The sequence below is a fragment of the Lissotriton helveticus genome, chromosome 2_1 (assembly GCF_964261635.1).
Source record: "Lissotriton helveticus chromosome 2_1, aLisHel1.1, whole genome shotgun sequence".
NCBI classification, from domain to species: domain Eukaryota; kingdom Metazoa; phylum Chordata; class Amphibia; order Caudata; family Salamandridae; genus Lissotriton; species Lissotriton helveticus.
Window position 1 is genome coordinate 1,192,448,303 of NC_136059.1, and position 13,321 is coordinate 1,192,461,623.

Sequence of the window (13,321 nt, forward strand, 5' to 3'; positions counted from 1 at the left end):
CGTTGTAAAACCTGCGTGGTAACGGTACCGCGTCTTAAAACTTTCGTCGTAAAGGATGTTTCCCTAAGTAGTGAATCAGGATAAAGAAATACCGCAGACTGAGTTTTTGAGGGAATTATCCTTTTCTTACTCTGGTATGGTTGTGTTCCAAAACTTGTCTAGTAATTATCTAATGAGCTATTTGCAGGTATATCACGTCCTCTACTGGTACTTTTCACATGCCCCTCTCAAGGACCAAACAAAAAATGTGCCTTTTATGGTATAGATACTATTGGTGTCCAGGCAAGAGGTGGCAACCGAGAACTAAGACTCAGACGCCAGGAAGCAATCTGGATCATGAGAACTCATAGCCTAAAGTATGGCCAGAATACAGATGATGAACTACATTATTTCCTTTGAATTCTGTATTGCTCACAGACTGTTTATTTCTGTAATGAGGCACAAACTACTTGCTCACAAATCGTTTATTTCTGTAATGTGATACAAACTGCTTGCTTTTTGGCAATGTGAATATTGAGACAATAAGATTTACATTGACTATGTCATAAATTCTTACTACCCTGCCACCCTATTCATCCTCCCCGACACTCCGCATTCCCCCTCTTCCTTCTCGGTTTTCATTCTTACTACTTTCCCCCCCTTTTACACACAATTTCCCCTTCCAGATCACCACACACTCTTCTGTTTTTTTCCAGTGATCACTTCATATATTTTTTTGGTCCACCACCATCCACCGTCTCCCCGTCTTCTTACTAACGCATCCTTTCTTTTACATTTTTGCAATCTATCAATCTCCCTTTATTTAGACCTTACGATTTTTCTTCATTTGCTTCCATGCCTAAACATCCCCTTATTTCTTTCTCCATACTTCAGCAACTGTTCTCCCAACCCCTCATTGACGATCACTCAAAGCACGTTTGTGCATTAGCGAGAATAATGCTCTTATTACACACTACTCAGATGAGACTCGGCGTAATATGAAAAATTTTAAATTAAAATATTTTTAGTGCCAGTTCCGATTGCCGTTTACTTTTTGTGGGTTTATTTCACTAACCCGTCATGTTTGCAGCCGCATTCCGGCTCGAGCACTATTTCCGATTGCCTTTTACTTTTTGTGTTTCTATTCATGAACCCGTCATGTTCTAAGCCGCATACCGGCCTGAGCACTTTTTTTCCTCCACTTCCACCCTTTGAATGGTGTAACGCGCCAGTCGTGACGTCCATTTCCCTACGTCACTAGACGGCGCCTCATATAGCGCGCACTAACCCACACTCATTGTCGATTTTACTCGCAGACGCGCGGACATCTTCCTCCCTCAATACTACGACCACAAGGTAAGACTTGAAACCCGTGCATGCTGTTAGGCTAGTGGTGCTGCCCCGCACCGCCTACCTATCCGCAATGCCCTTCCATTAAACTCTGACTCATAGCCTCCCCCTTTTTTGTTTTCCGACTTTCATATTATTACAGCTCAAAGGCTAGGGTTAGCGGATTTGCTTCCCTCTGCCCCCCGATCGCTCATCCGGCGTCGGACCTTCCTAATACCTTGACTACTGAGACGCTCAGAGCACCTCCTCTACATGTCCTCCCTCGCTCACACCCGATCAGGACCGGGTTGGAACTATCACCGGTCCGATGGTATGTTGAGCCTTTCTTGCCTCATGTCTATCGTGACATTCGCTTTGGTGATCATTCTGTTACAGTCTCTTGTTGCAATCTCAATTAATATACTTCTACTATTCTCGCCCCATTACAGACACAGCTTACATCATTACACCCTACAGGTATGTTAGTTTATATTTTTCTAGATATAGTACTATAGGTTGCTTAATGATACATCACCTCGCGTCCCTCCCTCGTTATTATTACTTAACACTAGTATTTTTCAATTCATGTACTTGACAATATGGGTTCTAATACCTGCTGAGCACACCGACAATGACGCATCTATTTTAGATACATTCTCTCCCAACAATATGTCCTTTATTTTGTTACCAATGTACCCATGGGTATTTTTCCATCTCTAAATGGTCCAGTCTTATAGGCCCAAAAACATTATTTGTTTGCTTGATTTTGACTCTGAATAACCTTATTTGGGCCCATTATATACTTCTAAATTCATGTTACTTTGTATTCGAGGCGCATTCATACAGAGGCACTATGGGGACGTTTAATCTTACCAGCGTTTTAAACTGAGAGGTTTTTTTTCTGATTATATACTGTTTGAAATACACTGTGCATGTCTAGATATGTTGTGAATTTCAGCGTGACATTTCTGTCTATCACTAACCACATAGAGGCACTGCATGATACAAACCATCTTCACCTCAACCATGTAAATATTTTCGCATTTATCATCCATGTTTTCTCCCCTTCATTTCAGATGGAACCCATCTTCATGTGGGCAATATAACAATTTTTTGATGAATTTATATTACCCATGCTTTCTCCCTTTCATTTTCTAGGTGATATTGTTTTAGATTTCGTGATTCCAATTATCAATAATGTTCATTCTGTGATATGTAGGCATGTTCTAAAGAATCTGTTTGCCACCCCACATGACACTCACCATGTGGTCTTCCTTTGCGTCACTGCATCACAGGTTACAATGTTGCCTAATTAGCAGCAGCAGCTCACCACCACAATTAAACATCCACTCATTGTGTCTCTTGTTTTCACCTAGGTGATTATTTATTATTTTTATCTTCGAACTGACACCTGCCATTGTCCCCACACATCTTCTAGGTCTCCACTTTTCTCAGACAGGCTTTTTTCGCCTCTCTTCACCGTCCCTCACACTTCCCCCACTGGCTTTCATTCTATCACTCACCGCAATAAGTTGCTCACACTTATCGCCCCCGTCAATTAGTATTGTTTCAATTTTCCTACTTTATCTCCCCAGCCCTGAAGAGTCACGGGTTTACCCCGGTGTTGACGAAACACGTGTCGGCTGGTTTTTCTTGTGAAACAAATACTGAAATTGAATGAATAAACACCTTACGAATCAAAGACATTGGAGTTTGATCCTATCCTTTCCCTTAAATGAATACCAAACTTAACTGTTGAACATATATGCAGGTTGTGTGCGCTTGACATTGTTTTTACATATACAGAAGATAGAGGTTCCCTCCACCTTCCTTTTCTGAGACAAGGGTTATCTCAGAACAAGTAGCACCAACCATCAATTTTTCAAGTGACCCACTGACCACTACCCGTAGAGCGCCTAAACATTTCTGAACACTCCCATAACCCCTCGCTGAACCTTATGGTCTAAATGGATATTATGATGCAGACAGAAAAGTATTCAGCATTGAAATCTCTTATTCTCAATTGTGCTCCCGCCCATCAAAAACCTAAGTTTTAAGATACTCAGTCATATCCATGGCCATGCCATTCTAATGAACAACCGTGCTCAGACACGTGCTCGTATACATACCCCACAATCATGTCTTTCGGCCCTACAGTGACCGTGCATATCCCATCTTCACAGTGTTTACCCACCAGGCTGTGGGCGTGCAGGTGTACGTCTTTGCCACTGGTCACCAGCTGGACAACAACTTTTGCATGGCCAACATAATTGTGGATCTGTGAGAATGAAAAGAACATTGTACAACAATGTTTACAATCAAATGACAAACTAGCTGAGTGACAAGTTCAATTACAAGTTACAAATGATGCAGTGTGTTGATTGTTGTTCTCAGACTGGGGTTCTGTATTGTTCTATATTTTAGGCTCCATGTTTTGATAGAATGTAAAGTGTCCAGAAACTGGAGAGGGAACTAGGAGGTGGTGAGACTGCTGACAAAGGCTGACAAGTTCGACTTGAATTACAACCTATGCATATGGTATTCTCTACAATCTGGCATCTAGTTGGAAGCCTTCACACAGATCCATGTGTGCTGGTTTTACATAAACAAAATCGGTGTTCTGAGGGTTTTTATAGGCTTGTAATAATGAATATTCAATAATCTATGGGAGTGACTGGCTCACCATCCGAGGACGAGAGGATAAATTAGATATTAGCCAACCTAGAAGTGACTTTGCAGCATTGATTGTCCCATTATTCTGGCACATTGGAAGCACTGGGGAGTTGTTGGTACTTCATTCACACTAGACCCCTTTAAACGTTGCCTGCTGCTCTCATAGAAGGATTCTAAAAGTGCACTGAGCAGAACAGAGGTGGACCACTCAGTGCTGGAGCTGTGTGTTGCTTACTGTGGAAGGCCACATGCACAGGAACACTACGCAGGAAAGCAGCCGTGGCTCCACTGAAGGTGTGCCTTATCCAATGCTTAATTTGTAAAAACATACGTGCCGGGCCCTCTTAAGGAGGCATTGCAAATTAAACCGCCCATTTCTCAAGCCAACATTGGCATTACCAGTGCCACCACAGCTACTTGCCTTCTTGCTCCTACAAGTCTGACAATTCAGACCAACCAAGGCCCTCAAAGCTTTAAGAATGGCTTAGTCTGCGGGTATTTATTGTTTTTAATGTATATGGGATAAATATACAACTGGTATGTGATCATCTCTACATTTGACAAACAATGCCACCATATGGCAGACTTTTATATGTGTAGGTTTTGCTACCGAAGTGCTGGTGCGAAGCACCGGAAACCACAGGCTCAAATTAAGCACTGGTCTTATCTAGTCTTGATGGAAACAAAGTCGACGCTGACCTGAGCATTCTGATAGGCGCTGCCCATCATAGGGCAAGTGAATGACATGTGTCAGCACCATTTTGTAAAGGCTGCACAGTTGATACTAGGGAAACTGAAACGAGGTGAGAATTGTTTTCTTTATTTGCCTGAAAAAAGAATTGTAATTACACCCAATGTAAAAAGCAATCCATTTATACAAAAAGTTTCTGGTGGCAATACATGTAAATGGTACAAGATTATCTGAGTCAACTGTAACCTAGAAAAACGTAAAATAAGACACGATATCTTCCTTAATGTGTTATAAAACAGGATGCCTAGTACTACAGCGTAACAAAACTAAATGTGAGAGTATCTTGACAATATACATGGAAACGTGTATTTCTGATATAGAGAAAAAAAACATAACAATTGTTTTTAAAAAATGCATACAAAATAGTTGGTGGATGAAGCTATCTAAGTGTACAGCTCTCCTCATGCCAAACTAAAAAGAGCACAGCCGTCCAATGTAATTTTAACTAGGTGGCAACCAGGGCCGGACTGGCTACCAGGCGTTTTGGAATGCTGCTGAGCTGGGGGCTAAATTCGTTGATGGGGGCCTGTGTGCGCTGAACGAAATTAGTTTTGCTTTGTTTATTTCAAAGCACACGCAGGTCTCCATCAATGAAATCAGTCCCCACCCACCGCAGTGAAATCAGCCCCCAGCTCGGCAGCATTCCAAAACGCCCAGTAGTCAGTCCGGCCCTGGAGGCAACAGAGCTGAACTTAATGCTGAAAAGGGGCCGGTCATCTGCTTCTGGATGAACTCGCAGAGCTTGACTGGTTGTATAAACTCCATGGTGGACCCAGGGCAGCAACCGCTATGGCTGGTTCCACAGTATCTATTTGTCTGAGCCTCTCCCTACCACTCCTTGGTGAACTCCTCAGAGGATGTAACGTGGCATAGTACCTATTCTGATGGTTGGCTCGACTGCCGCCCCGGCGTGAAGTGCATAACACATAGTACAGTTGATGCAGGATTGCACCTCCTGATGGTAGAACCCTTTATCTACAGGAACCTTCCATTATCCATGTTGAATATGATCTCAATTGTGTGATATAGGCTACTCCAAAGATGGTAGGTGTCCATATACACAATTTGTCTATTCTCACACCCACGCCTAGGTGCAGGTACACATTTTCTGTAACACTGTTTGCCTTATGTCTACTGTAAACTTACAACACCAAATCACCTTCCCCACAGGCGCTGGAGACTACACAAACACACACACACACACACACACACAGTATCCTAGCCACTAATGATTAATATGTCACACGACAGATGCATGCTCTTCCATACAACGTACTCCCACAGAGTATAGTATTACCCATCCACAAATGCTCTACAGTGCCTAATCAGCGGTACGAAGCACTATTTAAAAGGCAAGTAGCTTAAGGTAAACAGTTCAAATAAAGCACACAGAAAAAAACATCAGTCAGAAAAAAACAGCTGAAAAAATAAACCTCCAAAGCCCATAGTAAAAGGTGACCATGTTGACCCTGATTTACTCCAATCTCCTGCCCATGTAGGGCAAGGGGACCGCGCTCAAGGTATTAGGGAGGTATTAAATACCTCAATCACCTCCAGTATTGTTCCGATCGTCTGGAAGCAGGCCATGGTCAGAGCTCTACTGAAAAAACCCAACCTAGACCCCAACTGACCTGGGTAACTATCGACCCATCTCCCTGCTCCCCTGGGTGAGCAAGATCCTAGAAAAGCATGTAAATCATCATCTAGTTAACTTTCTAGAAAGCTTTCACTTACTAGACCCCACACAGATGGGCTTCAGACCAAAACACGGGACCGAGACCGCCCTCCTCATGGTCACCGAGGAAGCGAGAAAAAGGAGGGTCAGTGGCAGTGATCCTCCTTGACCTAAGCGCAGCGTTCGATACGGTCAGCCACGACACCCTGCTGCACCGTATGTCCTGTGCCGGGATTAAGGACAAAGCCTGGTTATGGTTCAAGTCCTTTCTAGAAAACAGATCCTTCAGAGTCTTTGAAGGTGAGTCTGTCTCCTCCAGCAGACCCCTGAAGTGTGGAGTTCCCCAGGGCTCCTCTCTGAGCCCCGCACTCTTCAACTTGTACATGAGGCCACTGGCTGAAGTCGTCCGCCCTTTCGGGATTAAGATCATCTCGTATGCGGACGACACACAGCTGGTGGTCTCACTGGCGCAGGAGGACAACCGACCTACATCAGGTGGGCTCAGAGAGTGCCTAGAAGAGGTGAAGAACTGGATGTCCTCTTCATCCCTCAAGTTGAACGGGGACAAAACGGAGCTAATGCTCCTAGGTCCCCCAGATCTTCGCCTCCCCGACGCCCTGTGGCCCCCGTGTCTGGGTCCTCCTCCAACTCCCAAAGATAATATTAAAAGCCTTGGAGTCTGGTTGGATAGATCCCTCTCTTTCAACGTGCAGGCCACAAAATTGTCTGCCACCTGTTTTGGCATCATGAGGATGCTAAAGAAAATCTTCCCCCTCCTTCCCATGGAAGCCAAACAGGTGGCTATACAAGGGCTTATACAATCACGCCTTGATTTTAATAATGTGCTCTATCTCGGCGCCCCAGAGTACACTCTGCACAGGCTGCAAACAGTGCAGAACTGCGCAGCCCGCCTATTGCTGGAGATCCCTCGCAGACAATCAGTGAGGACCGGACTGGTTAGCCTCCACTGGCTACCGGTCCGCCAAAGAATTCTCTTTAAGGCAATGTGTATTGCCCATCAAGCTTTCTGGGGCACTGGTCCGAGTATTACTCGCGACCTAGTCACTCACTACACCCCCAACAGAAATCTTCGCTCCAGCCAGACCTTTCTAGCAGTGACTCCCAGAATAAAAAGATCAAGATCCGGCGGCAGGTCCTTTGCCCATAACGCCTCCAGAACTTGGAATGCCATTCCACTACACCTCAGGGCCAATTCCAATCTCACTGCATTTCGCAAACAGCTTAAAACCTTCCTTTTTAACTCACCTTTTTAAGACCTTCCCTCTCCCCATGTGTTCTTTCTGGTAGGTTCTGGTTATTGCTAGCGCTTGGACGCCTCAGGGCAGCAATTCGCGCTCTACAAATCCACATCAAATCAAATCAAGGGCGTGAAGTAAATAAAAAGTGAACACAAATGCACCCCGCCTCGTTCTGTAAAGTGAACGTAACTGCCCTACTTATGCGAGTATTACATTTGATCTGAGGACTATTTGGACTACAGTTTGACACAGAACCAGAAAACAGATACATGGCCAACTTTTTTTTAGCAGTGTAGCTCAAAGGACAAAAATCAAGCAAAAATAGGCAGACAAACTCGTCCACCCCCTGAGAGCCGCTGTCCCTCATGAGACGCATAGAGGCGCCCCTGAAAGCTGTGATAGTCGAAACAAACCAGTGCAGTACGTTCCTGAGAGGACATTACCTTTCGGAATCTGTCAGCGCACTATCAGTCGTAAAGTTCATAATGAACATACAAAAGAAAACGTGGTTTGGAAATGCCCCTGGCATGGAAGTGTGTGCCTGTGTGAGCGCACCGTGTGTGTACAGTCCAGCTGCGGGCTCTCACGGTTTTCATTTATAGATAACATACTTCCTCTTTTTCGGATTATCACCTCACAAAACATGCTGTAATAATAAAACCGGCTCTTCGGCCTTTTAAAAAAATTGTTCCAACACCTACGCGCCCTACTATGAGGAACAAAATATTTAACGAATTCGCTTAAATGTGTAATAAGCAATAACTATTAAATCTTTGACTAAATTAGGGCTTCTCTTATCTAATACGCTAAACACTAACCACACAGTCACGAGCGTTTTAAAGGAAGTGAAATAAATTGCTCTGCGTGAACTGCTCTTTCCTCTTTTACTACCAACCCAGCTTTCACCTTCTCTGTTAGTGGGTAAACTTCGAGGAAGATGGCCAAACCATATGCAATGCTCAAAACCTCACTCTCGATGTGATAGACGAATGTTCAAGTCTAGGGGCATAATTACTAGAAAATGGAGCGACGCTGCAAGCCATCTTGTTGCGCTGAGCTGCGTCATTAGGATGCTGAGCCTGGTGTGGCTGATGGAACTTTGACGATGCCCTCTGGCAGACACCTTATATGTTATACTGACAGCGGTGCCCGAGCAACATGGCCAATGCCCGGTGGAGCTGTATTGGCAGCTATAGAGGAGATTGACTTTGGTTTCACCCCCTTAGCCGTCACCTACCCAGCCAGATATTGGACATTGTTTTTTTCCTTGTCTCTCCACTGTCTCCTTTCCCTCCCCCGCCCTCTCCCTCCGTGGTCCTGCGGGTGACTCCCCTTTCCAGCCCCACATGGCCTTGTTTGTTTTTCTCCTGCACCCCTGTCGCGGGCCCTCGCCCTCCGCCCTCCCTCATGCTCCAGAAAAATTTCTATATGTTTTCCTTTTATGCTATGGTAACAAATGTAACTTTGTGCAACATGTTCTCATGTAAAGCGCTCTGATACCTCCGGGTTTAGCCAGCGCTATATAAAACTTTTCAAATAAATAAATAAATGCATCATATTTAAAGCAATACGACGCATCCTTGTGCTTTCATCTGCGCTGGTGCCCAATTGGCTGCCTAGCACCTACACAGGCACCCTTGCACCATGGTGCAAGGGTGCCCTCTGTTGCCGGGATGATTGTTTTTGGATAGGAAGGGACACCTTCCTGCACAAAAGTAATCACTGATGGTATTTTCCTCCTTCTAGCATCACATAAAGAAAGAGTAAAAAATGAGGACAAATAAGGGTATTTCCCTTTGCTGTGCCACTTTGACGCCTCACCTGGGGAGGCGTGAGAATCTGATGCATTCCCTGGTTTACAAAACCTTGTAAATCTGGCAATGCGTCAGAATCCATGGGTGTTGCATGAGTCACCCCAGCAACATCTACAGAACGCCCTTTTCATGCAGAGTAATGCTTGAAAGGGGGCCATATTTACAAGGCCATGAAAAGCCACGCAGCGTGGCTTTGCCAGGCCTTGTAAGTATGGCTCAGCATTGGGCATTACGGGAGCTTCAAAAAAAGTGACTCTCCGGTGGTGCAGGGGCCTTGTAAATATGTCCCCTAATTTTAAAGATGAGACTCCAAATTATATTACCCTTAAGACCGTGAAAGGGATGACTATGAATGTAGTCTTATTTATTGGTTTAAGTATGTAATGTTAATTATGCTGTACATTTAGGTGATCTTCCTGAACATTGTATTTGATACATGAGTAATAGTATGCATGGCTGTTGTGCAAGTTATGTATTGCGGTCCTAACCATTACTGGAAATTTCAGTGATTTTCAGGTTCCATTCGCAGCCACAACTCTACTTTATCTGTGCTTTTTTTCCAATGAACTTCTACGTTTTTTTTACATCTAGCCTTTTTGTTATAACCAAAGCTGACCATAACTTCTCTTTAACCTTTGAATTTTATAATTACTTTTTGTGGTTTCCTGTTCCTATACTACATCCAGCAGTATCCTGTGCCCGACTGCAGCTGGGGTTGCCCACATAAGGGGATGGTGGCAGGGCCTGACATGTAAAAATACATAATTTATCACATCACTGATAATGTCAGACCAAGTTCAGGAGGCCAAGTGGCAGGCAGGGACTGCGGCCATAACTCTGGGGGTTGAGTTCTTTTGTCACTGCTGCCTTGGAGCCGGTCTTACTATAGCTCTATAAACTGGGCCAAGTAACACCCTTTCCACATCTGATCCCCAGTGGTAGCGAGGGCGACCAGTCACAGGCTTTTCAGGGAGCTCAGCATGATAGGCTCAGGAATCAATAGCACCACCCTATCCGCGCAGTAAGAGCAATGTACAACAGTGATTCTCTGTAGAAGAGACACACACTTTATTAGACAGAAACCATAGCATTCAACTACTCTTTATATATTGCATGAATACTCAATTCAACTCTATTCATGGGTGTGAGTCTAGCGCTTAGAGCGGCCTCTGTTGACTACTCTAATTACGTCTCCAACGGCTCCTTTGTGTATCCCTCCCTTCTCTGGGTTCCCGCCCACTTCAGGGTCAGAGTTCGAGGTAAGGTCTATAGATGCAGCTCATGCTCCTGCCCTGTATGGTCCTAGCACTTGGCCAGCCGGCTCAGTCGCTCACCTGGTACATAGGAGCAGCGGCAGGCCACGTTCAGCCCTTCCACATCAGTGGGATCTCACTGTTAGCAGGAAGAGTTCAGGTGACATATGGCAGTCTTCCAGGAAGTTGCGTAGTAGCTGGCCGCACATCGCGTTGCTTGGAAGGTCGCGGCAGGAGCGGAGGCTCTGGTCAGTGGCCCTCTTCCACGCGGCAGGCTGAGGATCACGGTTCACTCCAGCGCTCCTGTGGTTACTTGACTCTCAGAGCAGCTGACTCTGTCACTCCAGTGGGTACTTGACTCACGGCACGGATTATGCCGACACTCCGGGAGTACTTGGTGCTTGTTCTTGAGCATGATGGCCATACGCCTGCAGGTCATTATTCTTTGGCATGGCAGATCCGAGGCACTGTGTACGCATGCAGTTACGCAAGGCGAAAACCTCGATTGTTCACAAGGAACCCTGGGGCACCTCTCTGGTCACTTGGTTTTCTGGACTGGTCCTGAACCAAAAGCACACTTGGTCAGTGCTGCGGTTACGCCATCCACTGGTGAAACATACAGGTCACCAGAAGTTGCTTATCCTGGCTTTGGTCTGGCCTACACCTCTTATACATAGCTCCATGTGCTTTAGTTGCTACGATGGAGATAAGTAACAAAGATCGTACTGTCTGGTCCAGCAGTACTGAGATTCCTTCGGTGCCCTTGCTTAGAGAGTCGGTCAGACGGGCCTTACAACAGGTTCAATTATGACAGTCCCTTTCATGACCAGCTCCTCCTGCTGGGTTGGCACTTCCTTCCTGTGCTCATCGGGAGAATGTCTGGACACACAGGATACTCCAGTTATTCTTCCTTCATATTGGAATCCAGGCAATGTTACCTCGTCTCTGGGGAGTTGGCTGTCAGTGCAACACCAACCTTGTTTGCTTAGTAGTCGCTCAGTACCCTGCGAAGTACTCCTTCCTTGGTAGAGGAGACTGTGTCTAGAAGTCTATACTAGAGGGGTCGTCCCACCAGTTCATTCAGGATCCCTGCCTATTTGAGTGCGGCGCACCAGCTAACCATCTCATCGACCACTGTAACTGGGCCACCGCGTTATAGACCTTGTAATCGAGGGCACTAAGTCCCCCTTCTTCCAAGGGGCCTATACCTTGCTAAAGGCCACCCAGCACCGGCCAGTGCCCCATATTAAGGTTGTCAAAACACCCTGCATTTCCCTGAAGAATGTCTTCCATATGACCAATGAGATGGCCACCAAGTAGCATAACGGACTGGGCAATACCAGCATTTTAAAGATGGCGATCCTGCCCATCGGTGTCAGTGGCAACCTGGTTCACAAGGGGAGTGCGCGACGGATGGAGGCCACCAGTTTCCCCAGGTTCCATTCTATAAGGACATTTGCCTCATAGTAGACTTGCATCCCCAAACACTTGATGGAGTCAAACTGCCAGGCCCACCCCTGAAATGGCATCACCTCCCTCTGGTCATCAGGCAGTGGAGTCAAGGGGAATAAGCAGGACTTATCCCAATTAATATGGAGTCCCGACATTGTCCTGAAATCGCCGAGCACCATCATAAACCACGGCAGCATGGTGTGGTCGGCTTCACTAAACTAGTGCATCATCTGCACACAGGGATATAATCTAGGGTTGTCCCAGTATCGCTAGACCCCACTGCGGCGCACGAACCCACAGCATGCACGTCAGTGGTTCAATCACTAGAGCAAACTGCAACATCGACATAGGGCAGCCCTGTCCAGTACCTCTATCCCTTGGAAACGGGTCTGATATCACTCCCCCGGTGCCTACTCGGGCAACCAGCCTAGTATACAACATTGTCACTAATATGAGGACGGGTTGTCCAAATCCCATGCGTTTCAAGACCGCCATAAGATAAGGCTGTACCAAGGTGTCAAACACATTTTCTATGTCAAGGAATGTGGCTCAACCCGCAGTCCGTGTGTGCTTCGCCCAATCCATGGTGTGGAACAACTGTCTCAAATTAAGGAATAGGTTACGCCCTGGCAAAAACCACTTTGATCGGAATGCACCAACAAGGAAACCACCGCAGTCAGGCGACTGGCTAAGATCTTGCCAAGAACCTTGTAATCCAGGTTCAAAAGAACAAAGGGCACTAGGATGTTACGCTCAAGAGATCACAACTAAGTTTACGGAGGACGACAATCACTGCCTCCCTCATGGAATTCTGACCACCTCTTCATTTACCTTCAGTAGCCAAGGTGCCAACTGGGCACGGTATTGCGCATAGAATTTGATCAGGAATCCATCAGTGTCTGATACCTTCCCGAGAGCTATTTGTGCTCTCGCCCCCTACCCCTCTTCCAAGGTGGCCAGGATATCCAACTCTTGCCATTGCAGGGGACTAATCATGGGGATGTGTATATGTGCTAAGTATATGGAGATCGGACTGTCGCCCTTGAAGTAGCTTCCCTGTACAGCCCCCATAGTAGTCCTTGAACAAACACCCCACTAAATTTCCTTCTTTGTGTTCACTACGCTCCCTCTCCGGA

General features: G+C 45.8%; 1 protein-coding gene across 2 annotated transcripts in view; it reads right to left on the bottom strand.

The window, feature by feature from the left end:
- The window catches only part of NFKB1 (nuclear factor kappa B subunit 1), a 316,199-nt gene that overhangs the window by 155,622 nt on the left and 147,256 nt on the right, over positions 1–13,321 (bottom strand). For both annotated transcript variants that reach the window (XM_078676072.1, XM_078676073.1), the window contains exon 6: positions 3,438–3,586. In XM_078676072.1, the coding sequence (XP_078532198.1) occupies positions 3,438–3,586 (149 nt within the window). The remainder of the gene's footprint in view (positions 1–3,437; positions 3,587–13,321) is intronic.